At 48.7% G+C, this 25677-nt stretch overlaps 6 protein-coding genes across 16 annotated transcripts; 5 read left to right on the plus strand and 1 right to left on the minus strand.

The window, feature by feature from the left end:
- The first annotated feature begins 348 nt into the window (after positions 1-348).
- FOIG_02884 (uncharacterized protein) lies at positions 349-3085 on the plus strand. Of its 4 annotated transcripts, XM_031200343.1 has the most exons (5): positions 392-562; positions 612-1302; positions 1405-1686; positions 1740-2698; positions 2752-3082. In XM_031200343.1, the coding sequence occupies exons 2-5, from the start codon at positions 993-995 to the stop codon at positions 2815-2817; spliced, it is 1617 nt and encodes a 538-aa protein (XP_031070111.1). In that variant the 5' UTR covers positions 392-562; positions 612-992; the 3' UTR covers positions 2818-3082. The 4 variants fall into 4 exon arrangements, with proteins under 4 accessions (XP_031070108.1, XP_031070110.1, XP_031070109.1 ...); XM_031200342.1 differs by having other exon boundaries at positions 381-1302; XM_031200341.1 differs by having other exon boundaries at positions 381-562; positions 612-1686.
- Positions 3086-4657: 1572 nt separating this feature from the next.
- On the plus strand, positions 4658-8947 carry FOIG_02885 (DNA polymerase delta subunit 1). Of its 3 annotated transcripts, XM_031200345.1 has the most exons (4): positions 4658-5632; positions 5680-7493; positions 7603-8237; positions 8291-8857. In XM_031200345.1, exons 1-4 carry the CDS (start codon positions 4874-4876, stop codon positions 8323-8325), a joined length of 3243 nt encoding a protein of 1080 aa, XP_031070113.1. In that variant the 5' UTR covers positions 4658-4873; the 3' UTR covers positions 8326-8857. The 3 variants fall into 3 exon arrangements, with proteins under 3 accessions (XP_031070113.1, XP_031070112.1, XP_031070114.1); XM_031200344.1 differs by having other exon boundaries at positions 7603-8947; XM_031200346.1 differs by having other exon boundaries at positions 5680-8947.
- Positions 8948-11271: 2324 nt separating this feature from the next.
- On the plus strand, positions 11272-13749 carry FOIG_02886 (NADP-specific glutamate dehydrogenase). 3 transcript variants are annotated; one of them, XM_031200347.1, is made up of 3 exons: positions 11272-11732; positions 11789-12064; positions 12163-13749. In XM_031200347.1, exons 1-3 carry the CDS (start codon positions 11672-11674, stop codon positions 13194-13196), a joined length of 1371 nt encoding a protein of 456 aa, XP_031070115.1. In that variant the 5' UTR covers positions 11272-11671; the 3' UTR covers positions 13197-13749. The 3 variants fall into 3 exon arrangements, with proteins under 3 accessions (XP_031070115.1, XP_031070116.1, XP_031070117.1); XM_031200348.1 differs by having other exon boundaries at positions 11272-12064; XM_031200349.1 differs by having other exon boundaries at positions 11789-13749.
- Positions 13750-13963: 214 nt separating this feature from the next.
- FOIG_02887 (alpha-methylacyl-CoA racemase) lies at positions 13964-16262 on the plus strand. 2 transcript variants are annotated; one of them, XM_031200351.1, is made up of 3 exons: positions 13964-14046; positions 14146-14238; positions 14296-16262. In XM_031200351.1, exons 2-3 carry the CDS (start codon positions 14178-14180, stop codon positions 15435-15437), a joined length of 1203 nt encoding a protein of 400 aa, XP_031070119.1. In that variant the 5' UTR covers positions 13964-14046; positions 14146-14177; the 3' UTR covers positions 15438-16262. The 2 variants fall into 2 exon arrangements, with proteins under 2 accessions (XP_031070119.1, XP_031070118.1); XM_031200350.1 differs by having other exon boundaries at positions 14024-14238.
- FOIG_02888 (vacuolar protein sorting-associated protein 1) lies at positions 15504-18779 on the minus strand. 2 transcript variants are annotated; one of them, XM_031200352.1, is made up of 6 exons: positions 18331-18779; positions 18141-18275; positions 16696-18082; positions 16380-16641; positions 16242-16326; positions 15504-16189 (listed from the first exon to the last, which is right to left on the minus strand). In XM_031200352.1, the coding sequence occupies exons 1-6, from the start codon at positions 18381-18383 to the stop codon at positions 16021-16023; spliced, it is 2091 nt and encodes a 696-aa protein (XP_031070120.1). In that variant the 5' UTR covers positions 18384-18779; the 3' UTR covers positions 15504-16020. The 2 variants fall into 2 exon arrangements, with proteins under 2 accessions (XP_031070120.1, XP_031070121.1); XM_031200353.1 differs by having other exon boundaries at positions 16380-18082.
- A 1162-nt stretch (positions 18780-19941) lies between these two features.
- Positions 19942-23773, plus strand: FOIG_02889 (uncharacterized protein). Of its 2 annotated transcripts, XM_031200354.1 has the most exons (4): positions 19942-21649; positions 21695-22098; positions 22158-22783; positions 22849-23773. In XM_031200354.1, exons 1-4 carry the CDS (start codon positions 20992-20994, stop codon positions 22928-22930), a joined length of 1770 nt encoding a protein of 589 aa, XP_031070122.1. In that variant the 5' UTR covers positions 19942-20991; the 3' UTR covers positions 22931-23773. The 2 variants fall into 2 exon arrangements, with proteins under 2 accessions (XP_031070122.1, XP_031070123.1); XM_031200355.1 differs by having other exon boundaries at positions 22158-23773.
- Positions 23774-25677: the final 1904 nt, after the last annotated feature.

Below are 25677 nucleotides of genomic sequence, written 5' to 3' on the forward strand. Positions count from 1 at the left end.
TACGTAATAAAATGCCAGTATTCCCAGTGCTTCATGATTAGAAGTGTTCTTGTGATCCATAGGTATCAACAAAGACTCCCATTAGCCGCCACAAAACCGCCATGAAGAGAGGGTTACTGTTCTAAATTAAGAAGCTGTGGCGCTCAAACATCCATTAATCAGAGTGAGGCTAAATGGTTTAATCGCACAGCTGCACCACCCAAGAACCCTTCTTCCCAGTGATCGACCTTTGGTTGCAGGGATCCACAGCTTACAACTGTCAGCACAGCCCCGGTTTGTACGTCACTCGGCTGTGAGTTGTTTCGTCATGGGCACAAATCAGCGAGAATAGAACAAATATACCCTTATTGAATACCTAATAAACAGTACTGTTACCTAAGCTGAAGGCTGCCTCAAAATAATGATACCTAACTAGCCAAGCTGCGTAATTGTTGTGTTCCCGAGTATTTCCTCTCCTGTTTTTTCGACCCTCCCATCTTCACTCTTTTGCTTCACTCGTTTGGCGATTTTTTACGACGACGCAAATAGAACAGTCTACTCATTGGGCCCACAGCTTCCACGCGTAAGGCAGTCGTCCAATCAGAAGAGAGCTTCCACGCAATCCAGACCAGTCTCTTCGTCCCTGGCGACCCTTGAAACAACCCGCTCAAGCCTACCTAACCCATTGAGCTGAAGTTCAGGACTTTGGATTCTGACCAGCCACCTAAGCTTGACCTAGCGCGAGGGATACATTTTCTGGTTCAACATCTTTCACTTTGGATCGACAAAGTATCCATTTGACATACACGCACGCATTGTTGTCAATAAAGATAAGGGCTTGGATCATTCGCCGAGTAGCAAAATACCGATTCTTGATCTGTGACGCCGTCTCGACCCTCTGAAACAGCTTGTCGCAGTTGCATCCCCTTTCTTTGCCGCTTGGCGGCTTACTCCCATCAACTGCCTACGTAACCTCATCCCCGTTACTCGAGAATCTCTTGCTTTCGTCAACTATGGCTTCGCACGACTACTACAACGGTGGCAGTCAACAGGCTCCTTATGGCGCCGGCCCCAACGCTTCTCCCTACTATCAGAATCACGATACCCCTTCGCCGCATTCTACACCAGCACCCCCATACGAGCCTAACTCGTACAACTCACACTATGCTCCCGACACCTCAATCTATCCTGCCGATACTGCCGCGCATATTGTCCCGACCAAGCAAACACCATACTCGCCTAACGATATACAATATCCTCCAGCGGGCACTTATGCTAGCCCTTCTGGTCAGAGCTCAAGCCATAATCAGCCTGGCCAAACTGGTCAGTCTCCTTTCGACACCGTCTTTGACGATCATGTGTACCCGGCAAACTCGAACACCGGACCGACTCCCAGCTCCAGTACGGCTGACATTGGCCAACAAGGCTTCTATCAAGATACAAGCTATGCTGGAGGGGCTGCTGCTGCGCGACCTTACGGCCAGGAAGACATTCCCCTTCAAGATCGGACCGCTAAGAATGACGATCCCGAGATGAATGATCATATCTATGACGCCCCTGGACGGCCTAAGAAGAAGGGCAAGAAGGGCAAGGTTCGCTTGGGCGAATTGGGTATGATTGGCTCCAACAAGAAGAGGATTCCTTGGGTTGTCTATATCTTTTCTGTTGTCCAAATCGCCGTCTTCATCGCCGAGATAGCAAGAAACGGTAAGATGTGAAGACTGATGCAGGAGGAAAACTGTCAGCTGACTCGTTCACAGGCATACTAACAGGAACTCCCATTGCGATCAAACCGCAATTCAACATATTTATTGGCCCATCTCCCGCTTTATTGATCAACATGGGCGCACGTTATGCCCCCTGTATGCGCAACGTGAAGGGTATCCAAAGTGTGGACAAAAATGCGAAGGGCGCCGTTCTACCAGGTCTACTTTGTCCCAATGCTACCAGGGACGACAGCTTCTGCCCTCTTCACGTGGTCTGCGGTTTCGGAGGTGACGTTCCAGATCCTAAGTTTAATGGCGATATCAACCAGAGTCCCGAGCCCAACCAGTGGTACCGATTCATCACCTCAATTTTCATGCACGCCGGTCTCATTCACATCATTTTCAACCTTCTTCTGCAGCTTACCATTGCGAAAGAGATGGAGATGGCCATTGGGCCAGTGCGGTTTCTACTCGTTTACATGAGTGCTGGGATTTTCGGCAACATCATGGGTGGAAATTATGCGCCGCCAGGACAGCCATCTGTGGGTGCCTCTGGGGCCCTCTTTGGTATCATTGCCTTGGTCCTCCTCGATCTTCTGTACTCATGGAAGGACAGACGCAACCCCGTCAAAGACCTTCTTTTCATCATTCTCGATATGGTAATCGCATTTGTCTTGGGACTACTTCCCGGCTTGGACAACTTTGTCCATATTGGCGGTTTTCTTATGGGACTCTCTCTTGGCGTCTGTGTCCTGCACTCGCCCAACTCACTGCGACGGCGGATGGGCCAAGAGCTGTCGTACGCAGCCGTTTCTCCTCAAACTGGCGAGACACCCCCTCACTTTTTCAAGAACCCTGTCGGTTTCTTCAAGGGGCGCAAGCCACTCTGGTGGGCTTGGTGGCTGGTTCGAGCTGCCTTCCTCGTCATGATCATTGTCGTTTTCATTGTTCTCCTGAACAACTTTTACAAGTATCACGACACCTGTGAGTGGTGCAAGTATCTCAACTGCCTAGTAAGTTTCTCAACACTACTGCTCAAGATGATAAAGTGGCTAACCTCGAACAGCCCATCAACGATTGGTGCGATTGGGGATCTTTTGAGCATCTTAAGGAACCCAAGAGTTCTTCATAAGTTGATAATGAATGAGGCTGGGTCGGCAGAGACCTAACAGAATCGCATCACATTGAACAGTGCGCAGCTTTAGAAAGCAGCATGTACGTTAATAAGCAATTTTATTCATTGCAAAGCTCGGCACCATTGGACACAGCATTTAGATCATGATCTTTCACTGGAAACACTACAAGGATGCTACCCCTTGCTTTCTTTATGTCGATTAATGAAGAAATGATTCATCCAGCGCCATCGTGTGCTTGAGCGTGATACCAGGGTCTAACCGGTAACTCTCGGAACGAGTGATGTGAATGTGACTTACTGACAACCATCAGCCAGTTGTGTAGTCCTGGCAGGCTGTTGCTGTTGGCAGAGCATCAGGCATTTGCCCAACACACTACACTTGTACATGGATATGAGACATGGGGTCAGCGATACTATTACATGATATTGCAGCTCTTGGCTGTATAGAGGCCCAACCAACATCACACAATGTCACGCGATACCCCGCAAGTCAGCGATTTTGTGACCAAGGGAAATGATATGCCTGACAACTTCAAGGTGCTATAAATGCTATACTTCCCTCCTGTTGCTCCTTTGTGAACATAAGTTCTTCCTCGCCATCTATACAAACATTCTCACACGTGTAGCCCTGGTTCCATGAAGATGCCTCCTTTAAAACATGCTGTTTGCCCCGTTTTGTCTGAATGAGTAAGTTCTTTCGATACTTGATACTTTTTAGCCCATTTTGGGTGAGATGATGAATTCTTTTTATGCATGGCTTAACTGATCTCCCAAGACGGAGTACGGATGCTTATAGAATGGATGTCTGAATGTGTTCTTCCCCTAGTTATGCAACCTGCTATCAGCCCATGTTACCGAGCAAGCCATGAACTGACAGGAAGGATAGATGCCATGAAAGTCTCTAGACGGTCACTATCACGTCAAGGTATTAGTATCATGTGATACCCTTCAGTATAGTGTGTTCAGCAATCATCTTTGCAGCTGAATTTGGTAGTGCAACCCTTGACAGGTACTTCGAGTCCGATATCAGTCTTTCCATGGAGCTGTCATATGTGCACGGCCAGGGGCCGTTTGCGTTCGAAAACACAATTGTAAGGGATAACTACCTAGGAAACTGCCATGTATCTGAGAGATGTACATTCTTAGCATGACTCAATCTGCCTGGCCTGTGTGGAAACGCTCTCGCACCCATTTCTCACAACATGAATACCTAACTGCTTCTTTACTTTTGTCATAAGTTGGCCCCGTACGATTAAGCGGTAGTTCGGAACAGATCTTCGTGGTATCCATGGCCGCTGACTGCGGTTGATCTTTGACGGTCACTCTTTCAATAGACGATCCACGGCCGTAAACTTCTAGTTCCGGTAGTACTGCGCCGTTCTTCTAGGAGCCAAACTATGTGATATGAGCGCCTGCTTCCACAGGGAACCTGTATAACAGTTTTACTTTGATGTTGGCGTGTTTGATCTTATGTAGGGGTAAATTGACGAGTCCGCCAGTTCGAGGTACACACATCTTCGAGTATTAACGGCCATAATGGAATAGTGAGATAGCTAGCCACCACAGAAGAGTTCAGCATATGGATAACTTCTGCGATGCTATGCGCATAAGGGGTCTTTGAACGTAACACGTCCCGTCAAGTATAGAGCCTCCATGGAAGGTATCCATAAACCTCTAAACAGTTGATCTCACTCATCAATGGCGTAGGGTAGATTCTCCCTTCTTAGGTATAGAAAGATACTTGACGCCTGATCACGTGAACAAAGCGAGATCGTCCGAGTAAGTGGGGTCAGTCACGTCACGCTTGAGTCGCGCTACGCGGTCGGTATCAATTAAAGTCGTGTCGTCAAACCCATCAGAAATCTCCCCTGTTAGAGTCTCCCCTCCAACCGTTTAGTGTCAACAATCATAATCCACCAAAGACGTCGTCAAACACTCTTCACTCTCCTTACTGTGGATGAATACGTGATCGCATAACAGTTTGCTTTTCTTTTTTTCTCCCTACGTTGCCTTGTTCTTTCTTCGTGTCTAGCATTCGCCATCCTCAGTCACCATGGCCAGTGCAGTTCTTCCTCAGAAACGAGTTCTGGGCGAGAGTCACACTCGCCAGAACATTACATCGTCTCCCTCCTCAACGAAGAAGCGCAAAGTAGATGCAATACCGTCATCACCTGCTGCCGCCCGGGCTCCCAGCTCTCAGCATGACCATCGATCCAAAATGACATCCACTCAGCCCAAGAGTGCTTTTGAATCTGAAGTCCTCGAAAAGCTCAGCCAGGACTTGTCGGACCGCAAACGTAACAACACCGAGAAGGACCAGGCATGGGATAGACCGCCGGTAGTTGACTTCGTACCGGAGCGTGACAGCCTCTGCTTCCAGTCTATTGAAGCCGAGGAGGGTACATTGCACGGTGGGCGGGCCACCGTCAAGCTGTTTGGTGTTAATGAAGCAGGAAACTCAGTCATGCTGCATGTTACCGACTTCAAGCATTATCTATACGTTCCCGCACCTGTCAACTTCCAACCACAAGACTGTGCAGCATTCAAGGCATACCTAGAGACTCAAGTCGCTCAACATCAACCGACCATCCACTCAGTCGCCTTTGCTATGAGAGAGAACATTTACGGATTTCAAGGGAACCAATCGAAACCGTACCTGAAGGTTACTGTGACAGATCCCAAATTCATCAACAAAGTCCGAACAACGATTCAAAGTGGCAATGCAAACTGGAAAGGCATGTGGAGGAATGATGGCGAAATTCAAACTTTTGACAACCTACAATATCTACTGCGTTTCATGGTTGACTGCAAGGTATGAGCAATGCGACATGATAGCTATATGATCTAATACTCGTCCAGGTCCGAGGAATGTCGTGGGTTGAAGCTCCCGCTAAGGCTTATAAAATCATCCCCGATCATGTTCGCCAATCCAACTGTCAAATCGAAGCTGAAGTTAGCTACCTTGATCTTGTAGCACACGAACCCGTCGGCGAATGGTCAAAGATGGCACCGTTACGTATTCTGTCTTTCGATATCGAGTGTGCCGGCCGTAAGGGTATCTTTCCGGAAGCAAACCACGATCCCGTCATCCAGATCGCAAATATCGTTACACAATATGGAGAAAAGAAACCATTCATCAGAAACGTGTTCTGTTTGCAAGAGACGAGCTCTATTGTGGCAACTCAGATTCTCGAGTATGAAAAGGAGGAGAAAATGCTGAGTGACTGGCAAAAGTTCCTCATACGCGCGGACCCTGATATCATCACCGGCTACAATATTTCCAATTTCGATTTCCCATATTTGCTAGACCGAGCAAAACACCTCAAGGTATCTGGTTTCGAATACTGGACTCGAATCCCTAGCATGCAATCCAAAGCCAAGGAAACGAATTTCTCCAGCAAACAGATGGGCAACCGAGATACCAAAGCTACAAACACCAACGGTCGATTACAATTGGATCTTCTCCAACTGATCCAGCGTGATCATCACCTCAGAAGCTATACCCTGAACTCTGTGAGTGCCAATTTCCTTGGCGAGCAGAAGGAGGATGTCCATCATACAATGATCACAGAGCTTTTCAATGGCACACCCGAGTCTCGAAGACGCCTGGCGCTCTACTGTCTGAAAGACGCCTACCTCCCGCAAAGGCTAATGGATAAACTCTCTTGTTTGGAAAACTATACTGAAATGGCAAGAGTCACAGGAGTGCCATTCAACTTCTTATTGTCTCGAGGTCAGCAAGTCAAGTTCATCAGTCAGTTGTTTCGAAAAGCACTAGAACAGAAACTTGTCATTCCCAACCTCAAGTCAGAGGCTTCTGATGAACAGTATGAAGGAGCTACAGTCATTGAGCCAACCCGAGGTTACTACGATGTTCCAATCGCCACACTGGATTTCGCCTCTCTATACCCTAGTATTATGCAAGCTCATAACCTTTGCTATACTACTCTGGTCAGTAAGAAGGCGATTGAAGCTTTCAATCTCAAGAAAGACGAGGATTACATTGTCACGCCCAATGGAGACACTTTTGTAACAATCAAGCAACGGAAGGGCTTGTTGGCACAAATTCTTGAGGAACTTCTCGCGGCCCGTAAACAGGCCAAGCGTGAGTTGGCGGTTGAGACAGATCCCTTCAAGAAGGCTGTGTTGAATGGTCGACAGCTGGCTCTGAAAATCAGCGCGAACAGTGTGTACGGTTTGACTGGTGCTACAACAGGCAAACTCCCATGTCTCGAAATTGCTAGTAGTACAACAAGTTTTGGCCGAAAGATGATTGAGAAGACCAAGGAAGAGGTGGAAAACCGCTACAACATAGCAAACGGATACTCTCACGACGCTCAGGTCATTTACGGTGATACTGATTCCGTCATGATTAAGTTTGGTACCAAAGACCTACAGGAAGCTATGAAGCTTGGTGAGGAAGCTTCGAAATACGTATCGGAGAAATTCGTTAAACCCATCAAACTCGAGTTCGAAAAAGTGTACTTCCCATATCTGCTGATCAACAAGAAGCGATATGCAGGTCTCTACTGGACTAAACCAGAGAAGTATGACAAGATGGACACAAAGGGTATTGAGACGGTGCGACGTGACAACTGTTTGTTGGTCCAGACGGTCATTGAAAAAGTCTTGCGAATGATCTTGATTGACCAAGATGTTCAAGGTGCCCAAGAGTAAGTTCTTTCTCAAATGATGCTTCAGTATTTCTTTCTTTCTTGGAGGTTATCAGACCTCATCAGGCAGTGCGGGGAGAAAACGGAATGCTAATGGTAAATTATCTAGATACGTCAAAGAGACGATTGCCGATCTGCTGCAAAATAAGGTCGACATGTCGAAATTGGTCATCACAAAAGCCCTTACAAAGGACGATTATGCCGCAAAGCAAGCGCACGTCGAGCTGGCGCAACGCATGAAGAAGCGAGATGCAGGCTCGGCACCGGGACTCGGTGACCGAGTGGCCTACGTCATGGTCCGAGGCCCAGCTGGCGCCAAAAACTTCGAGAAGTCGGAGGACCCCATTTACGTGCTTGAGCACAACGTGCCGATAGATACGCGGTACTACCTGGACAATCAACTAGCTAAGCCACTCGGCCGTATTTTTGAGCCGATTCTTGGTGAGACCAAGGCGCGCTCTCTACTTACAGGAGATCATACCCGTACCATTTCTGTTGCAGCTCCCACTGTTGGAGGTCTCATGAAGTTTGCCAAGAAGACACAAACATGCATGGGCTGCAAGAAACCTCTGACAGGGAAAGAAGAGTCACAGGGGGCGGTGTGCTCTAATTGCGCACCTCGCGTTGGTGAGCTTTACAAGAAGACGCTCGATCGCGTGTCAGACTTGGAGGTGCGCTTCGGGCGACTATGGACCCAGTGCCAGCGCTGTCAGGGCAGCATGCACTGCGAGGTTATCTGCAGTAGTAAAGATTGCCCCATCTTTTACATGCGCATGAAAGCTAAAAAGGATCTTGAGGATGCTGGCCGCGAGCTTTCACGTTTCGACGCTGATCAGGCTGCTATGTGGTGAGAGTTGGGAGGGTTGTTTCTCCAGGCATCTACACCTATTCAACATTCGCAGTTGTCACCTCGTTATTTTTATTGTCTTTTATGTGTATTGAATCACTGGAGGGGGAACCAAAGCATCTCTGGGTGCGGTTGGGAAGATGTGGAGAGCCATGCTGAGCTGTAATGGAAGAGATGCTACTATAAAATCATGGCTAGGCTAAGACATATTGTATGTATAGGCGCAGGTACGAGTTTGGGATTGTTTGTAGTCGTGTTATGTATGTAAGGCGTTTTGGGGGTTGGGGCCGCGGGTTCAACGTTGCTGCAGATACCACTGCATATACTGAAGACAGAATAAAGTACACGGCATTGGACATTAAGGCGTTTGAGACTTTAATTTCCCTTACAAACAGCAATGACCAAGTGTTACTACAAAACAGGATGGAGTGTTCAAAGGCAACGTAGCAATGGTATCGAAGAAATATTGGGAAATTTTAGTCACAATGCATGAGTTGGAAGCAGTAGAATAGCCTAAGCCTAAGTGTTTCTGTTTCTTTAACGGTGAGAAAGAAGACATACACAAATGGCATGATATTTATTAAATCGTGTGTTCCGGGCTACTGAGCGTTTAGCCTTACCGAAGGAGATCGAGGCTCACTGGGAGCTTCTCCGCGGGATGAACCCTGACCGTGGGCAGACCGACGGTGGTGAATAATAATTTTGGCAATGGTGAAACTTAGAGACAAGTAATGATCGGAAAGAAGAGGAGGCGGCGGAACATGTCGGAATCATAGGATAGTCCAAGGGTAATGAGGGGTGCTTAAGCCTGAAGGGGGGTATCATAAGTCATGATGAGCTGGAAGTTGGGGGCAATTCATGAGGGAACAGATTCATGATGAATGTGGCCAGTGCTTAATCCTCGGGCTATGGCCGATGTCCAGTGGTTCGGCGATGAAGCCCGGGAATTTTGACTATTCCTTGTAGTTTTCGGAGGGCACCCGAAGCATTTGGTCTCAGACTTCCTCATGGACATGTATGTCCGGATGGATCTACCAGTTCCGTAAACGGCGGACGGCTAAACATTCACGATCAAGACCAAAATTTGTTGTTGTCGGGAGCGAGGTAGTCTCGGTCAAAAGCATGGCGAGGGATGAAACGGAAGCTAAAGTCTTCTAATCGGTCCGGGGAGACATGCTCTGACAATTTGACAGGCGCTGTACTGATGAATTAGGAGAATGCTGTGACAGGACAGGCTCCCCCAGATTACTCTATCCTAGTATCCCCGCCACTGAATGAATTGTAGCGGGCCAGTATTCGTTCGGAAAGGATTTCGGCAACATATGATGGTCTGGGGCTGCTTGTGTTGTGGTTTGATAGATCTTTTTCCGACATGGTTGATCAAGAGCGCCATTGGTCGGAGGAAGAGTTGATGTCAATTCATTCTTCAAACAAGATGACAAGGCGGCCAATAAGAATGTCTTGATAATTAGAGACTAACAGTTGCAGTTCAGGGTCCGGGGAGTGTCGATATGTGCTGCGCGTCAATGGGGCCACCGCGAATATCACTGAGAATAATTGAACAAGATGATTGAAGTAACCTGGAAGTGGACAAGGATAATCTTCCCGGCGCATGCTGTATTTCCAAGTTCGCTGGGTCGGAGGAAGACGCCGGTGACGGGACAAGGGTAAGATGCAACGGTATGAGCTATTCCCGCATTTTGAGTTATCGCTGATTCGACAGAAGGCAAAGGATATTTCCGTTTCTAGATATAAGAAGAAGTTTGGCTTGGGAATTGGTAATGGATTGTTTGATTTGACGTGCTTGGTCAGGCTAAAGTCCCTGGAACCTGGCTGATGCATCTACACACACACACACACACACGACACAGGACTTTAATATTAAGATTTAGGTTAGCAGTGTGGCAGGCTTGGGGACGAGGCACTTTTCTCATTCCGATAGACACACAGATCACCGCTCAAAAATATCCTGGAGTCGTCCTTCGAGCGTGGGATTCAGCAAGGGACCTACCGTGATTATATCTCGTGTGGGGTTATTTGTTAGCTGAGAATGTCCATGCTTACCTGGGGATATACTGGGAGTAGTGCGACAGTCAGGCCAGCTCAGTTTGGCGCTGGGCAGGAATCACAAGTGATTAATAAAGGCATTGATGAACGGATTAACGTCGATGATGATTTCACACAAGCCAAGATAAGATGTGCAGGCAATTTACAGCACCCCCACCACACAAGTCCAAGAGCGACGGTGGCAAGCGTGGAGGTGAAGTGCTGTATAGAGCGAATGGAGAGGATCTGATAATGGATTGGAATAATGGGCGTTGGCTAATAAGAACCGTATCATGAATAATGAATGGCTGAAAACATGGCATCTTTGATCTTTACTACAGAGGGCATGGTACGACGGCAGCCAGGACCTACATTGCCGAAGTGAACGAGCGAATATCGGAGGTTGACGGTGGTGCCCATGAGAATGGGAGGCTAATAAGGTACCCGTATGCGCGCGACATATGAGAGCCCGAGATCCATTGGCCAGATGGTGGGGAAGAAACGGAGTTTGTACGGAGGAGCTCACGGCAGCTGTGAAGACCCTGGTGTAGTGCTAATAGATTAGTACTCTCACATGTAAGCTGCTGAGGCATGAATCTCGTGCGGTTACTTGAATCTTTCAATTACCTCAAATGGTAGATGAAGACGAAAACGAAAAGAATGTGGCGATAGTATGTGTTTCGTCTATGGCTACCGCATACAAATTCTTCAACTTGCAAGACCATAAACTCCAGACCCGGACAGCATTGAAAAAATGGAACCCCCCCAGGGGTGTGTGATGAGGCTCCTTGTCGATGTCGATGTGGGGTGCAACGCTAGACTGGGGTTTATCGGGAACGACAGAGATTAGGGTGTGTCTTGTCACTCGATTAGATGGGATAATGGCAACGCGATTGCCTATCGAGTGAGCTTTTTTCTGGCTCCCGTCCTTTATCTCTGAACACGGAAGACAAGGTACTTTGCAATCGTCGCATGTTTGTGCCGTGCCGTGCCACGCTGCGCTGCGCTGCGCTCATGTATCCCGTCCTGGCGTCGGTCTTGTATCGGATGCGGACGCGGACCTCGATGCCATGACGGAAAGAGTGATGGGAGCGAGCCAAGCGACCATCTCTTGCCATTCTTTTGCAGCCCTCGATAACCATATAAACCTCGCCTCCCGTCACCTTCGAGACGGTTTCCCTCCCTCCTTATCTCACACTCACACGTCTCGGAAAGTGTATCGAATCTCTTCGCAATCTTCTTCCCAGCAGGAATCTATTATCACCACTTTCGATACACATCCCAAATGCAGCTGAACACCATGTCTCACCTTCCCCAAGAGCCCGAGTTCGAGCAGGCTTATGGCGGTAGGTAACCCATATGTACATCAATGAGAACATAAATCCTGACTTGCAATCTCCAGAGCTCGCCTCTGCCCTCGAGAACAGCTCTCTCTTCAACGAGCACCCCGAGTATCGTACTGCCCTTGCTGTGGCCGCCATTCCTGAGCGTGTCATTCAGTTCCGTGTCGTCTGGAACGACGACAAGGGTAACCTCCAGGTCAACCGCGGTTATCGCGTCCAGTTCAACTCTGCCCTTGGCCCCTACAAGGGTGGCCTTCGATTCCACCCCAGCGTCAACCTGTCCATTCTCAAGTTCCTTGGTTTCGAGCAAATCTTCAAGAACGCCCTGACTGGCCGTAAGTGACCTCATCGCCGCGCTTATCTGGTCCCTGCATATTGCGGGGCGATGGAATTAGCACAGTTGAAGGAATCAGACTCGCTAACATTGTTCTAGTCAACATGGGTGGTGGCAAGGGTGGTGCCGACTTCGACCCCAAGGGCAAGTCTGATGCTGAGATTCGACGATTTTGCCAGGCTTTCATGACCGAGCTGTCCAAGCACATTGGTGGCGAGACTGATGTTCCTGCTGGTGATATTGGTGTCGGTGGCCGAGAGATCGGTTACCTCTTCGGCGCCTACCGCAAGCTCCGCAACCGTTGGGAGGGTGTCCTCACTGGAAAGGGTCTTTCATGGGGTGGTAGCTTGATCCGACCTGAGGCTACTGGTTACGGTCTCGTCTACTATGTCGAGTACATGCTCAAGCACGCCAACCGTGGCACCTTCGAGGGCAAGCGTGTCGCTCTCTCCGGCTCCGGAAATGTCGCCCAATACGCTGCTCTCAAAATCATCGAGCTTGGTGGCTCTGTCGTCTCTCTTTCCGACTCCAAGGGTGCTCTCGTCGCCAAGGAGGGTTCCTCCTTCACACCCGAGCAGATTCATAACATTGCTGCCCTCAAGATCAAGCACCAAGCCCTGACCACTTTCGAGCACGATGGACAGTTCACATGGATTGAGGGTGCCCGCCCTTGGGTCCATGTTGGCAAGGTCGACATTGCCCTCCCCAGTGCTACTCAGAACGAGGTCAGCAAGGAGGAGGCCCAGGCTCTCGTTGATGCTGGCGCCTTCATCGTCGCTGAGGGTTCCAACATGGGTTGCACTGCTGAGGCTATTGATGTCTTCGAGGCTCACCGCAAGGAGAAGGGTGCTGAGGCTCTCTGGTACGCCCCCGGCAAGGCCTCCAACTGTGGCGGTGTCGCTGTTTCTGGCCTTGAGATGGCTCAGAACAGCCAGCGTATCCAGTGGACTGAGAAGGAGGTTGATGACCGCCTGAAGGCCATCATGAAGGACGCCTTTGTCGCTGGTCTTGAGACTGCTCAGAAGTACGTCGAGGCCAAGGAGGGTGAGCTTCCCAGCTTGATTGCTGGTAGCAACATCGCCGGCTTCATCAAGGTCGCCGAGGCCATGCACGACCAGGGTGATTGGTTCTAAATGGACATTTAAGGAAGCCTGGAGCGAGATAAGAGATCGATCAGGAAGACCGCAATACCCGAGCTGGGCTCACACCAAGGCTACCTGTTCTTCTCATCACGATTATCTTGCCCAATGTCGACCTATTTCTGCAAAGAACGGAGTTTTATTCTTGGCTACTATCAGGGCATGCATACTGTTGGGCGTTGGCGGGGTTTCAAGAAGGGGATGACTTTTGTTTTTCTTCACGATAGACGTGGGCCTGGATCTTATATAGTTTTTTTTTTCCACCTATTTCCTTTACCTTTTCTCCTTTTTAGCCCGGTAGAACGAAGAATGAAACACAACACTTTTGATTCAAAGTAAATGAGAGCGCTCTGACATATGTTCTTGGTTAACTTAATTATATCTACCTTACATGAGAAGACGCTTGATTCTTTCAAATGGTTCAAACTTTGGCCATTGTCAAATCACTTGGTATCATTGTTCTGCCTCGCTGTTCAAGACTGGGGAAGACTTAAGCTACCTCACTCGATGATATAGTTTCAAGGGCCCAATCCGGCGAAGAGGTGATGTAATTCAATTTGGCAAATTCTTCTTTGGTCACGTATGCTGCCGCTTCAATTCGATCCAAGCCCTCAAGTATCTCCAGTGAAGTTCATTCATAGCCGTCTCCACTTCGGCATGTAACATTAGTAGCCAAGGATCTGGGATAGACGGATGGGGCGTTACCTAGTCTGGGTAAATTTATGGTTCCTGGTTGCTTCCTTGTGGAACCTCGGTTGATAGTGGTACCGCGGGGAAGTGTTACCTCAGTAGGTACTTAGGTACGTAGGTAGGCATTGGATCTTATATCTCCTTCGTTCTAGTTGTAAGTCAGATACTATTCTTTTAACCTTACTTGATGCAGCTGAAGGACTTGGTTTGACCTCTTCTAAGCAGCGTATGTTGACACAGATTTGCGGCATAGTTAATCCCATCATACCTTCGACATCGCCCACCATGTTGCAGCATCCTCCTTTGACTGGCATCAAGGTGCTAGAATTCGCTGGTCTTGCTCCTGGTGAGTACACCAAAGACAAATGAAAGAGCAAAGTTGATAAACCGATTTTCCTTGAAGGACCTTATGCTGGCATGTTGCTCGCTGACGCAGGTGCCTCGGTTCTCCGCATAGACCGTGCTCGACCCGACACATCTGCTCCTACAGAAGACATGCTAGCCCGGCATAAATCCTCCATATCCGTGGATCTCAAATCAGAGCGGGGTGTTGCGCTTATAAGACGCCTCGTTGCTGAGGCCGATGTCCTCATTGACCCTTTTCGTCCAGGCGTACTTGAGAAACTGTCTCTGGGTCCGGATGAGCTGTGTCGTCTTAACCCAAGGCTGATATATGGCCGCATGACTGGGTTCCGTCGTGATGGAAAGTACGCACTCATGGCAGGTCACGACATTAACTATCTTGCCGTTTCAGGTACACTGGGAATGCTGGGCAGAGATGACGAGAAGCCACATCCGCCGTGGAACATCCTGGCTGACTTCGCTGGTGGGGGAGCAATGCTATTTGAAGGTATCTTGATGGCCATAATCTCAAGACAATCTTCTGGCCGCGGACAAGTTGTCGAGGCAAACATGGTAGATGGAAGCTCATATCTGACCACTTTCCCTCGAATGGCGCTCAAGACGATAACGGGCAACAGTGGCCGAGGAAACAATTTGCTCGATGGAGGTGCTCCCTTTTACGACACTTACGAGACATCGGATGGCAAATATGTCGCCGTCGGGGCTCTTGAACCGAAATTCTTTGCCGCTCTTCTAAGTGGGCTCGAGCTTGCTGGTCAAGGATGGGAAGATGATCAGCTCAACAGAGGTCGCTGGCCCGAGCTTCGGCATTTAATGACAGATAGGTTTCGAAGCAAGACTCGTGCCCAGTGGGAACTAGTCTTCGATGGTACAGATGCGTGCTGCACCCCAGTGCTGGAGTATAGCGAACTAGAGAATGATCCCAAGCGGGAAGGTGACCAGAGACCAGCGGTGACCTTGCGGGAGACGCCGTGTCTTGCCGTGAAAGAGGGCGTAGGGCATGCAGACCCAGCTCGGTTTGGTCAAGGCCCAGGTGTACCCGGAGATGGCTATAGAGCGAGTCTGCTGAAGCCTGGAGCAGGGGGGGAGGAAGTCTTGAGGAAATGGTTGGGATGGGAGAACGGAACCGAGTATGTACTGGAGCGGGGAGGGTTTGTGCTCAAGGAGCTTTCCAAGCTGTGACATGTACTAAGTATGAGCGTCGTGTCCTATACAAGCCACCATTGGCGCAGGCCACTGGTAGAAAGACTAGATAACTTGTGTTAGGACAGAGGCACCAAAAAGAGAGAGTTGCGTTGGATGCACACTCAGAAGGGCAATGATTATATATTCTACCTATAACAGGACCTTTCTACACAATATACTGAGAACTATCAAGTATGCTTGGTAGACAGCGCAAGCCAGGCATGAAGTCGGGGAAAGCTTAGCTGTCCAGCCAACACATTACCACCATTTACTCCCGCTTCCTTAACAGCACCCCAAGACGAAACCACGCCTGCAAACTCTGTCGTACGCAAGGGCCAAGCCATGCATCCCAATGTAAGTCATTAAGCAGTCTACTCTAGGCCTCCTCCTGAAAAGTGTGGTATCGAAAAAATAAATAAAGTGATGCTCAGGACGTCATGAGAAGGGGACCGGGAGACGACTGCTGGGTAGTGATCCCCCTGGGGCATTTGGTTCGTAGGTAGAGAAGCTGCAGATGGGCTCAGTCTGACCCTGACGCTGAGTGGGGAAGTTATGATATGAGTCTTCGTCCATCACCACATCACTGCACTTGACTGACGATCTCACTAGCCTTCGAGAGAGACTCAACCATCTGCTGGCACTCCTTTCTCCGTCGGATTGTGAAGTCACTCTCTTTCAGAAGGTCGTCCAATGTGTCGGTTCGGTACATGTTCTCCAATAGCTCTCGTTGCATTTCGTCCTTGGTAAACCTATAGCTGATGTTAGGCGACTTGATGGAATCTCTGGCTGCGAAACACTTACTGCACAAGATTCAGCATGACAGCCTTGGGGACCATGTCAATCATGGTTCGCTTGACGATGTTATAGTAAGAGGAGATGAGGAGCTCTGTACAATCATTAGTATATGTCATAAAAGCCAAACCCTTCATCTGTACGTACTGATAACCTCTACCTCAATGTTCTCGCGTTCTGACAGAGTACCAGAAGCCTTGAGAGTGGGCGGAGGAGCTTCCATAGCGGCGGCCTTTTTCTTGTTCTTGGCCGCGAAGAAACTGCCAAAGAAGCCCGAGTTGCCGGCGCTATCAGGATCGGGGACTGTCGGGCTTGCAGCCCGGGGGGTTGATGCGAGTGGCTTGCCAGTCTTGGGGTCAACCTGAACAGGCTTGCTGGGGTTATATCGCTCATTCACCATCGCCATTGCCTGAGATATCAGTTTAGTGCCATTTCAAGTAAGCTCAGGATCGAATCAGCTTACTCGGTGACCGTTCAAAAAGTCGGGGTGGCCTGTGTTGACGTAGCATGACTCCATAGCCACCAAATCTCTGACAAGCTTGTTGGTAGGTTCCATAGCCTTCTTGAAAAAAGCAATTACTACGCCATGCATCTTTTCCTTCAGTTGAGGGTATCGGCGGTAAAGCTGCTTGGCGAGAAGCTGTGACAGAATTCGAACAAGTTCATCGTATACGAGAGAAACACACTTCAAGCTGGGGTCTTCCAATCGCTTGATCTGCTGCTTCACAATCAGTTCGAAAGCGGTAGTACCAACAAATAGTGCTGGAGAAGAGCCAGAAGAGTTATAGAGGATGGTACGGATGTCGACATCCTTGACGACATCAAATGGGTCAATGGCCTTGACACCGTTTGAGTAAAGCTCGTGGAAGACAAAGCTGATACGAGCACCTCCCGAAAGCTCAGTGCTGGACAGCTCAGTATTGTTACCATCCAGAACTGTGCGCCACTCATTGGTGAACTCGGTGATGATATTCAGAACGATGTTGGCACTGTTGCCGAGCATAGAGGGGCCGAGACTTTCCAGCTCAGCTGAGTACTTTTGAAGAGAACTACTGATGCGGGCCTTGATGTCAGGTAGGGTCTGTTTGATGTGCATCATGAGAATAAGGTTAAGTTTGCGCGCGAGATAAGGAGTTCCACAGTATGAGCTCTTGTTTCGGTAAGCCTTATGGTTTTCGAAAAAGTTCTTCTCAGCCTCGAGCGCCTGGTTGATGGCCTTTCGATTATCAATATCTCGTTGGCCTCGATTCACAACGGGGACGTAGCCCAGTCGAAGAGGAATGACACGGTTCGACAGAATATCGATGACATCGGTTCCCTCATCCATAAGATCAACCTTGGTTAAGACTCCGATCGTCCTTTGACCTTCAGGGTCAACCTCTCGTGCCAGCTTGAGACCGTCCGAGTTGGCCAAATCCTGGTTGGCGGCAGTGACTGCAAGTATGATGGCGTTGGACTTGCCAATATGTTTAAGAACCATCTCCCGGATCTGTCGTTCGATATCGCGGGGCTGGTCTCCGACTGGGACCTTGGTAAGTCCGGGCAAATCGACCAGGGTCAGAGTGAGGACGTTGGGAGAGTAGATACGAAGGTTGATGGGAGCGGGGGAGATGCCGGCATTTCGTCCAACCTTGGCTTCTGTTTCTCGAGAGATCTCGTCTCGAATCTTGGAGAAGTCGTAGAACTTCTGCCCAGGGGCATGAAGGAACTCTCCCCACTCATCGGCATTGGCCTGCTTGTCGTTGGTGGTATCAACCTCATCGGCCTTGACTCCATTGCTCTGTGCCGGGCGGTTGATGAGTTGAAGAACGAGGGGACGTCGGGTTACAATACCAGAGCCTCGGGGCAGGCTAAGAGGGGCGGTCAGTCTCATGGCGACCCAACGTAGGCGGTATGCAGCAAACTCACAAGTCTCGACCGACAATATTCTCCAAAACTGAACTCTTTCCACTTGACTGGCTTCCCACCACGGCGATCTGAGGCAAATCGATAGGGTTGTTAACACCGACAGTCGCGAAAACATCCTGAAGCTTATTGACAAGTCTATCAATGGAAGTTAGAGGTAGGGTAGAGTTGGAGGGTTGACATCGTGACTAACTGGATCAGGGCGGGATCCGAAATGCCGCCCTGTGAAGCAAGGGTGCCGCTCATGTTCGTTGATTCTTCCAGCTTGAAACTGTGTACGCTTGAACGATGCGTAAAGTCGAGCGGGTTGAAAACGATGGGTGGGGGAGGAGGGTTATTGCTTTATTTAACTTCCGGAAAGCGGTCGAGGCAAAAGATAGCAGGAAACGTTGCGCAAGTTTGGAAAAAGACAACACAGCAGCCCTGGTTGGTCTGTAAGTTTTTCACCCGTACAAGTCGCGAGAATGAACAGCGTTCGGGGGTGGAAGTTCGTTGTATATGAGAAATGGGTGGTGTTGCTAGAATAAAGGAGGGAACTCGCAGGACGACAGCGAGTTCACGAGCCTAATGGCACTAAGAATTGCGCGCCGCATTACGTCCTTACATTGTGCCACACAGTGGCGCAGGAATGCCCAATCTCAGATTTTATTGCCTTACATAACTGGTCCAAAAGCTTAGCGTTCCCATCAATTGTATTGCACGTGATGGCCCTGAATATCATTCTGGCCAACATGGAAGCTAAGAACTCTGTAGCCTGATGAACACGTCAGCTTGTGATGGTCCCCAAAGATAAAAATGGTTGCCTTCCTTTAGGCGGCATATCTAAGAGAAGCCATGGCGATACTGTCACAACTTGGCTTCATCAGCAGGTAGTTTCTCCTGGCTGGAGGCCTCGATATAGATGTTCGAACCTAAGGTACCTACTCATCTCACCTATCAAGGTATATTCAAAAAGCGACCCAAAATGGACTTTGGATTAAACTTGTATCTGATTCTATTCAATCAAACCCAGGAGCGGTTCATTTGTTTTGTCATCATATTTCGTTGGCGCTTTACAGGTTTCAATACGGTAGTTCAAGGACACTTGTACTATTAGACCCTTGTTCATATGATCAGTTCTTGTTGGATCTTTCGATGCCAATCTTCAAGCGACGATAAAAATCCAGCTAGCCATGCCTTCATTCTAATTTGTCATTTTGAAAAGAAAAAGAAGTTGTCTCCAGGCCCTAACAGGGTATAGAGGAAGGGAAGGATCATGTGCATGAAATACGGAAGTAGTGGGTGAGCTACAATGACAAGATGTCCGTCTTGTGCACGATATCCAGTGGAGGCTACATAGTACTATCAAGTAACTACTAATGTAGTAGCTTGCTCGAGAACTGCGAGCATGGTGGTAGGACTTGTGTGAGTGATTGCAGCAGAGTAGCAGTAAGAACATAAAGTTTCTGGGTGCCCCCTTGAAGAAAAGCACACTGTAAGAAATTCTCGGGATTTCACAAAGCCAGGCGCAGTCCAGGACTCGGGAGTATCTCATCATTTGTGGTGACGATATGATTTGAACGTCATCAGCTAAGGCTGCACTAGTGTGGGGGTGACACTGCATCTTAAGCCGAGACGCTAACTGACGGATGGGTGAGAAGTTCCATTAGGTCTTCGAGTTCGTTAGCAGTCAACAAGAGAATGCATGCCTCTATGTTTCGTCCTTTGGGGTATTAGAAAGAAAATTACCTATCAAAGAAGTGATGGGATATCAAAATAGTAAACAGAGGCAATGTTGAATAGGCTATCTCGTCTCGCAAACCTCCACTCATTCCGCCCTCTGTTCCATAATTCCCAATGTTTATGCCACTCAACGTCAGCGACCAATGACCGATGTTTCAGGGGTAGACCTGGGGAGACCTGGGTTGCAGGTGGGCTTGAGTGGTGTGCTGTACACCTGCTTGCTTGCTGAAGGAGAAGCATCCAAGGGTGCTCACGGCTCCCAATTAGCACCGACGACAACAAACAGCTCTGCCATACCTCAACACATAACACCATACCTGCGGACCTGTAGTCACTAAGACCACCACAGTGATAGCTCTGATAATCTCGTTGAAACTCGTAAATATTGAATTGAGCCGTCTCTGGCTTACTCAACATCTGCCTACTAATTTATAAAAGACCAAGACGGCTGTTTCCTCCAGCATCTTCACCTCGTCACATGCACCTACCTTGCGAACTGACCACAGCTACTAACCTAACCTACCTACCTATCAAGCGCCACCACCTCCACCTCCCGCTTCCAACCACCATCCATTACATACACTACATCACAATACCACGACTCTTCACATCCATCCTGCCTTCTGTCATCGTGCTGGCCTTCTTGTTGTTTCATTATCTTGCCTGAATACTGCCTTTTCTGGTCGAAAGCCAGTTTTCTACTAATCAAGCTACCCCAGATTCTACCGCGGCAGGAAACCGCGGAGAGGCCGTCCTGGACTCCTCCGGCGAGCCATCGCACCCAAATCTCCACGACACCACTTCCAGTGATCCAGACACGCCACATCTTCTTTCGAACTTTCCTAACACTACTGCTTCTGCCCATTCCTCCGCCGTCTCCCCGGCTAACGTAACCGCACCCCAACCCCATCGACAAAACCGGAATCAGACACAGACTGGCATCACGAATATAGATTCTTCGGCTGCCAGATTTGAAGGACTTCCGGGTCAAGTACCGGCTCGGATACTCGGACGACGTCAACGCTCCCCAGCTCCTGACCGCCGTTTCGAACCGTCAACCGACCGATCCCACACGCCAGACGGTTATCTTATCGCTGAGCCTAGAGCAAAGCGACGAAGAGGGAACGTCACGATGGGTGGCAGTGACATTCTTGATCCCCATAATGGTGCTCCTTTAGGAATATCTAATGGATCAAGTGAAGTGTTTTCAGGGGTCACAAATGGTAATAAGACTGCCTTGAACGGATCTTCAGCTCGAGATAAGAACACTTCGGTCATCAGACGCAACGAACAATCCTCAAAGTACTTTGGCCATGATCGTGAGGAGGTAACCCGACTATTGATACAAGCGTTATCAGACATGGGGTATCGGACTGCCGCAGATAATGTGAGCCAAGAGAGTGGGTACGAATTGGAAAGCCCAACCGTAGCCGGCTTCAGATCTGCTGTTCTGACCGGGTCATGGCCCGTGGCCGAAGAGTTACTTGCCGGCGCTTCGTTGGAGACTGAAGGCCCAGGTAACGGCCTTGTATTGGCACCTGGCGCGGATCCCAACGCCATGAGGTTTTGGTTACGACAACAGAAGTTTCTGGAGCTTTTGGAGCAGAAAGATACAAGCAAGGCTCTGATAGTACTTCGAAGCGAGTTGACACCGTTATCCCATGACACTGGTAAACTGCATTTCTTATCAGGTCTACTCATGTGTCGTTCGGTCGAGGATCTTATGGCAAAGGCTGAATGGGATGGTGCGAATGGCCAATCTCGAAAGCTGTTGCTCTCGGAGTTATCAAGTACGTATTCTGTCGAATCGTTTGATTCCGTGCTGACATGAGAAGAATGCATATCACCGTCGGTCATGCTCCCGGAAAACCGCCTGGCAGTCCTTCTTGAGCAGGTTAAGCAGAGTCAGATCGACACCTGTCTATACCATACTGAAGCGTTATCGCCTTCGCTCTACTCAGACCACTTCTGTGATAGACGCAACTTTCCAACAGAGGTCGCATTGGAGCTTTCGAATATGGCCGATGAGATTTGGCAAGTACAGTTCTCCCATGATGGAACCAAGATGGCGGCGTGCGGTAGTAGTCCAGAAGTTATGATATGGGATACCCGCACCTTTAGAGTCTTAGAGTCTCTCGACGGCCATGATGGCGGCGTCGGAAACATTGTTTTTAGCCCTGACGATTCTCTAATTCTCTGCTGCTCGAGAGACGGGCATGCAAGGTTGTGGACTACTCATGTGAGTTATTACCAACTCCCAATTTTCAAACCCGAATGCAGCACTAACAGCGAGCTTAGGACGGGACTTTGATCAGGAAATTTCCCAAATTCGATGAGCCTGTGAGCGGTTGCGTTTGGGCTCAGGACAGTCGGTCACTGGTCGTTGGAACGCTAGATCCTAATTACAGCCTTCGAACTCTGAACCTGGATACGAGTGAGCAGTACGAGTGGGGGGTAAAGCATAGGGTCCAGGATCTGTGTGGATCGCCAGACGGTCGCTGGCTCGTGGCTGTCGACAATCAGCAGACAATCCACGTCTACAACGCTGTTACACGAGAATTGGAGTTTGATATGGAGCTTAAAGCCCGGCCGACATCAGTCAACATCAGCCAAGACTCGCGTCATCTTCTTGTCAATAAGTGCGACGGTGAAGCTCAGCTCATTGACCTCTTAACGCGGAACTCGGTCCAGAAGTTTTTCGGTCACACAGGCGGTGACTATCTAATTCGATGCTCGTTTGGTGGAGCCAACGAGAGTTTTGTTCTAAGTGGCAGTGAAGATGGCAACATCGTTATATGGCATAAAAACACTGGTGCGGCAGTCGAGCGCCTACATGGTCATCATCCCCGCTGCAATGCTGTTGCATGGAATCCTACCGACTCGTATATGCTAGCGTCAGCGGGAGACGATGGCCGAATAAAGATGTGAGTGTTTTTGCGTTGCCAAGAGGACCCAATGATTGAGTAAACAGCTAACACGAATCACTCAGCTGGTCCAACAAAACGGTTAGTCTTGAATTAAGGGCTCGTCATAATCAAGCAGGCAACGGCTGGACAGCAGAGGAAAGATGAACGCGGTATCGTCAAAGACTCCTGACGTATTCAAGTGACTTTTATTTTTGGCAGGAAGAACACGGTGGGCGTGCTTTGTGTTTGGCTTATAGAGTAGATGGAAGCAAATGTACGGAAGTATAACACCAAGAGTACTTACGCCGACACAACCATAATTATCATGGGCTGAGAAGAATCGGGGGAACGACCATTGATTGTCTCGGCGTTACGTCTGGGTGGTGATGTGTAAAACGAGATGTCTGAATATGTTAACTTCCTCACCCTCCCGTATTCAGCTAGACAGAAGCGTGACCGTGAAATCCCATCTTCGCAACCCGTTTCCTGTCCTTTTAGACCTTGGTGGCCCGGAGCGAGTGCCCTTCGTGTGCCGAAGAGTTAACTTGCGCTGGACATGACAGATTGGGCGTCGACTGCGAAATCGTCCCTCACAACATATCTTCAACCAAACTAGCAGAAGAAAGCTGTGAGCCGCCGGTTGAAAAGCGCGTGCCAACTACACACACAGGGCAGGTAATGGTATCAGCACAACTGTTTGGAGTCATTAAGTTTGAAGCATCCTGTAACTTGCGCTCAATCTCGAAGTCGCTTGACCCCCAGCAAACCTGGCGATATGGAACAGCCATGACAGAGAGAATCACAGCGTCAAGAACACATGTAGCTTAAAGGGTAGCACAGTGTATCTCTTGTGATTTTGAGACCGCGGAAAAAGACAATTCTAACAAAATTGGTCACCTAGGTTGGTAGTGAAGGCGCGGTACATTGACTGCTATCAATGATGTGATTTCCGAACGAATTCTTGCTATCCACAACAACCAGTCAATACCATAGAACAAAGTTCTTAGGCAGACTGATTGCCTTCCTTATCTGTTATTTGCAGTTATATAGATTGCCCTTAAAGGCAATCTATAGAACCTTCTAGGATTTTAGCCTGCCTATGTAAGGCCTGGCTTCTTCTTTGTATTTAGATGAATTAAGTTGCATCTTATATCTCTTCTAAAGTCAGGTTTTGGATTGGCCAGCTAAGCTACGGGAGCACTAGATGTGATCTGATGCCGGCTTAAGGGATATAGCTTGCGATTTCTTTAAGGGTTGAAGTTTTTGTAAAGATATTGGACAAGAAACCTATTTCTGTAATGACACAATTAAGGTAGCCAGATTAAATTACGAATTGACCAAGATCTGCATGTGGCCGATAACTAATGGGCAACGCCTAAGGGAAGCAAGAAAACCTAGGGCCTTCATCCTTAACGACAAAAATGTTTGGGCATCTTAGTTAAAAGTTAGAGGCTTTCTTGCTCCCTAGGGGACGTCTAGTAAGATGTATGCATAGAACAAAGAATCCTCTACTTAATAAAAATATATTTCACCATCAGCAGTGCCTGCATGAACTGACCTTGCAGTACTGGGACCAGGGCAGATGATCGGAATGGTGGCCAGGTCAAGCACGGGACGGCACGCCATTTGTGCATCCGCAAGATCGATCTTGGATGGAAACTAAGAGAATTGCAATCTAATAAATGAAAGACTAGAAATAGCCAGGGAGTTGGCATGGTACTGAACCATGTTTGGCACTCAATAGCCTATCGACGCGCAACAGCATCCGAGATACTGGGCTACACGAGCAGAGGTTCATGGACCTATCTGCATGTAGCTCGGGGCACTTAGATCAAAACATGATATCACCCAGGACTTATCCGACTTCGATCAGGTCTCTGCAGCTGTGGATAATACACGACGACCTCAGCTATAGGCTCGTCAAAGTACTCGGCCAGGCACGATGCTATAAGCCTCACTGGTGGGCTTTGAAGGAGGGTATTGGATATATGTACCCCAATCATTTATCCCATCTACATCAAGAGACGGACCAAAGAGGCGGCAGTTAAAGTAAATAGCAAATCAAAATCACTTGCATCTCCTATGGAATACATTTCTAGACCTCCAAAGTGACAGATGAAAGAGTTGAGCCTCTTTGCAGATTTGAGAAAGACTAACTTACTTGAACTTCTTCTCGAGAATTCAATTCAGAAGATAAGTTATGTCTTGATTACGAATCCATATGAATCTCGCAAAGCCGCCGCCGCCGATGCATTTCGGACGGTAAAGCGAGTCAACAACACCCCGCTTGATTCTGCACAGAATAACATATACAAAGTCATACATTAATCCCGATTTGTGGAGCTGATTATTGATTTATCTACTCCGTGCCATCGAGACTTCTCCTCCTTGGCTTCCTTTGAACCCCTGTCAACACATGGTGAACCGTGCATTATCGAGCCATGTACTCCGTAGAGACACCAAGACCCTGACGGCTGTTCCCCTCTGACGTTGGAGCAACCATGGCTCACAGACGACGTGGGCACCAAGACGGATGAAGAGCAAGGCCGAGGTAGAAAGGAAGGGCCGAAGTGGAGGTAGAGTTGGTATTGTTGAGAGGCACCTGTAGCATCTGAACAGATATGGAAGTTGAGCAAGTGTCAATCAAAGATGTTGTTTGAGGCGACAACCTGTCTTTGAATGGTAAAAAAGGGGTCAACAAGCTTGTTCCGAACAGGGTCGTGATAGTATTAATAACGCACTCACGCGAGGATAGAAAACTATTGTATTGGTTAACATTCTGAACACTGTCGCTATGCACCGTATTATCTGACGATGATACATGGAGGAAACGTCTCCTTCAGGAAGAGGACGAAGAGCAAGCCCAGAGTGATGTCGATGCCGCCTTGAGACCCCTGGAAATATCCCGACGG

This window comes from Fusarium odoratissimum, assembly GCF_000260195.1.
Source record: "Fusarium odoratissimum NRRL 54006 unplaced genomic scaffold supercont1.3, whole genome shotgun sequence".
NCBI lineage: Eukaryota > Fungi > Ascomycota > Sordariomycetes > Hypocreales > Nectriaceae > Fusarium > Fusarium odoratissimum.